Source organism: Atta colombica, unplaced genomic scaffold, assembly GCF_001594045.1.
Source record: "Atta colombica isolate Treedump-2 unplaced genomic scaffold, Acol1.0 scaffold142, whole genome shotgun sequence".
NCBI lineage: Eukaryota > Metazoa > Arthropoda > Insecta > Hymenoptera > Formicidae > Atta > Atta colombica.
This window is the reverse complement of record NW_017259231.1, coordinates 249,957-254,196: the sequence shown is the minus strand read 5'-3', so window position 1 is coordinate 254,196 and position 4,240 is coordinate 249,957. Positions and strand designations below refer to the sequence as shown.

At 31.4% G+C, this 4,240-nt stretch overlaps 1 protein-coding gene across 1 annotated transcript in view; it reads left to right on the top strand.

Annotated features, from left to right (window-relative positions):
* The first annotated feature begins 1,067 nt into the window (after positions 1-1,067).
* The window catches only part of LOC108685002 (homeotic protein antennapedia-like), a 13,252-nt gene continuing 10,079 nt past the window's right edge, over positions 1,068-4,240 (top strand). The window contains exon 1 of the mRNA XM_018189594.1: positions 1,068-2,443. Coding sequence (XP_018045083.1) covers positions 1,087-2,443 — 1,357 coding nt within the window. The 5' untranslated portion in view covers positions 1,068-1,086. The remainder of the gene's footprint in view (positions 2,444-4,240) is intronic.

Below are 4,240 nucleotides of genomic sequence, written 5' to 3'. Positions count from 1 at the left end.
AATTTAACAAAGAAACACTTCTTTAAATCGAAGAAGTCTTTCTCTGGTATTTTTAATTAAAAAAACAAAATTAAATAATAAATATTAAAATAATATTAAAATATTAAACTTTATTATTTCTTTAAAATCTCTTGTAAAGTGTAAACTGCCTTTGAGAAAAAAAGAACGAAGAAAATAAAAAAAAATTTTAATACGTATGAAAATAATTATAATAAATATGCGTATATCACAGAGGAAAATTGAAGATTATCTGCTCGGTCATCATTATTGTTACAACAACATTAATCAAGAAGATTAATATACTAAACTTTAATACTAAAGTATTCAATATTAAACTTTAATATAATAAAAATTCTAAATTAGTAAATTTAATTATAACCTTTCCAATTTAAAAAAATTATGCAATTAAATCAAATCTAAAATGTTTTCGAATATCTCTGAACATTAACTTTTGTAGTTTAATCTAATAAATGAAATTAAATGTAACAAGTAGAAATCAATTTTTATCCGTCATTATAAGATTAAAAGATTAAGTCTATCTTCAAAATGCAGTTGATACGTGGAGAACCAGTCAATTTTTTTCCCAAATGTATAAAGACCAACAACAGTATGCTTTATCAAGAAGGTGGAGCTACAAGAGCCGACTTCTCTCTCTCTTTTTGCCAATTCTCTTTTTGTAGGCGGACGACATTCCTACTGTACTTCGGCGACGTTCTCGTTGGACACCATTACGTTCGGTGCCGGATGTAGATTGGCTGTTTGATGCTGGTCGGTAAGAGGCGGAGCTAGAGATACTAACGGTTCCCCACCAAACCGAATTGCTGTTGGATGTATCTCAAACTAGTAAACGTCGGAGTTACGTTGCCAGTTCTACATCGATATTCGGACAAAACGCGTTTGTCGGGAATTAGTAATAACATTCGTACGTTCCAACTGTGCCAGTTTCGTTGTTATGTCATTAAGTGTCGTGAATGTACCAATTGTAACAATTCACATTGATCTACAATTTTCGTGATTCCAATTATTTGTGTTTAAAAAGCAGACATTTGTTTATTGTGTAAGCTAAATTCAATTCGCAGAATCGACATGCCATCATGCCGTGAAGATGTCGTCTCTGTAGAACCGAATAATATATCGAACATAATTAGTGGGATTCAACATTACAATCAGACGATTCCATACCGCCAACAGCAGCAGGTCGCTGATAATCAACAGCAACAACTGATAATGCAGCAAGCACATCAGCAAACACCGACGCAACAGGTCCAACCACATACTGCGGTTGCGGCTCCCGCTGCTATTGAAGGAACTCAATATTGGTATGGCTATCCATCAAGAGCTATACCCGCGACACCGGCGTTACATCCTCAACATCAGCCAAGTTCAATTCCTCAGTTTTTTAATCACGCCGATATGATGTCTGGATGGCACTATACAACTCAGTACTCGCCATATATACAATATCAATCGCAACATTTACATTTTCAAACACAATCGCAGTCGCAACAACATCAAACGCAAGAACTAGAACATCATTCGCCATCTGAACAACGCATTCAGTCACATTTGTCACAGCCGCATCTGCAACAGAACTCACCTCCTGAACAACTCTATCAGCATTCGTCTCCACAGCAACATCTCCATAATTCACCGCCCCAACAAGTCTGTCCACAGCATCCATCACCGCATCAACATTTACAAAATTCGCCACCTCAACAACTTTGTCAGCAGCTCACTACTTCGCCACAATTACAACAGAATTCTCCGTCTCAACAACATAATCAATCAAATTCATTGCCACAGCAGCGCATTCAGCAACGGTTACCAAAACACCAATTGCAAGAAAATTCGCCGCCGCAGTTTTTCCAACAAAATTCACCGCCACAATATCTTCAGTCACAAATACCATCGAGAGAACAGGAGTACGAAATTTCGTACAGACGGGTGCTGAAATGGGGCATTAGAAATATAGATATGGCGTTCCGCAATCAATATCCATCAGTAACGACAAGAATGAATGGCAACATAGACGGCAATATGAATGGCAGTTTAAATGGCAGCCTGAGCGGTAGTATGAATGGCAGCAATAACAGCAACAATAGTACTTCTCCTACAACACCACCTAATTTTCATAATGTATCATACAATGACTTGCCTTGTACTTCTCGCAACATGAATCTATCATCTACATCCGGCAACATAAACCTGCTACCTACAGGCATAAACCTGCCGTCCACATCTCGAGATATGTCATCCACATCTCGAGACATGCCGTCCATATCACGAGACATACCGGCCACGTCCAGAGATATACCGTCCACGTCGAGGGACGTTTCGTCAACATCAAGACGTCACCAATTATACACGAACCATAGAATCCAGGGAAGAAGAAGTCCATACGAATGGATGAAAAGGCCGTCATATCAAAATCAACCTAAACCAGGTTAGTATAGACAAATTTCTAATATCATGATTCTAGTATCACTGAATCTCTTTTGAATTTGAATTCATGATTTTTGACAGGATTGATAAAAGATGTTTCTTTTATAAAGGACCAAGAAAGTATTCTTTTAAAATATATTTTTAGCATTTCGTATATTTTTTAAACAGTATTATAAAAACATTTTAAAATATCGGTAATAATATATTAAAAATATCGGTTAAGCTTATTTTAAGCAGTTTAAATCATGTTTAAAACATGATTTTTACCAATCCTGGTCTTTGAGAAATTAAAAAGTTGTATATACAAATATGTGTAAAATTTATTCTTAATTTTAAAAAAATGTGCAATTGCTTGAATAATAAATGCTGAGAATTTTGAACACTGAAAGAATACATTTTCTCATAATTATTAATAGTAAATATTTTAAATGAGCTTTAATAAATTGTCAAAGTAGCAGAGAAAAACAGAACAAAATATTAAAATAAAATCATACATTTTATTTCTTCGCCATTATCTTTTTGTAGAAAATTCGATATACTATATAAAATTGAATATTTGATAGAAAATTCTCATCTTATTTTAAAAGAAAAAAATTCATTTATTGTAGAAAGTTTTTTTACAGTTACAATATTTATAAAGTATAAAAATATAAAAAATAAATATAAAAAGTACTTTTTCTATATGTTTTCCAAGATAGCAAGAGTTTGCTATAAATAAATAAAATTAATATTAAATTTCATGAATACCAATTTAACAAACATTAACATTTTAACAAAATTAAATGTTGGAAATGTTTGCTACCTATCAAAATTACAGTTTATATATATTGTAGATTATACACTGTGTATGCGTGCGCGCGCGCGCGCGCGCGCGCGTGTGTATGTGTGTGTGTGTGTTCTATTGTCCTCCTTCTCTCTTTTAGATACAGTTAAGATAAATTAGAATTTATCTTGTTAAAAATGAATTCAATAACGAATATAATAAATGCAGCGCGTGCCGTCGGAATCATTATATCTCGATTCATCATTCCTTTTCATGGTCTCACTTTATTATCTCATCTTACATTACAATTGATTAAATATGACATAATTGGAAATTGTTGTAAACCACAATTAAATTAAACAATTTAAATTTTAATTGAGAGACAAAAATAACTAATCTATAATAGAATGTAAGAATATGACTAAAATATTTGATTAAATTTTAGTGTGTGTATTTTGCTATCGTATGAAGCGATAAAAAGATCCTTAAAACAGACAAATATATTTTATTCAATTATAATATTATATATATTATTGATACTTTTAAAGAAGTAGCAGAATGTCCCAACATGTTAAGTCATAAAAAATGTAATCAATTTGCTTCAATATTCCGAAACATTAATAATAAAACGTTATTAGATATCAGTATATAACATTCTTCTTTTTTTTTTTCGAGAGAATTCTTTTTTTTTTCTTTATTATTATTTACTATCTAACGCGAAAAGAATGCAATTGACTTTTTAATTTTTTAAACTGAATAAATTTATTATAAATACAAATATTTGTTAATACAACACAAAAAATTTGTGGAGATGTTAGAAAGTTTTAAATTAATTTATAATTTACAATCAAGAAGAGATTTTTTAAAAATCACATTTTAACATTATTTTTCTGTAGTAATGATCGAACCGCATTTTTCTTCAAAGAAACAAGATACAAATGTTTAAATTCATTCAAATTCTGAATTGAGAAAATTGAGGAGCTTTCATTGAAATATGGAAATTAAAGAAATATCTTTTAGCTGTTCTTCTAAAAA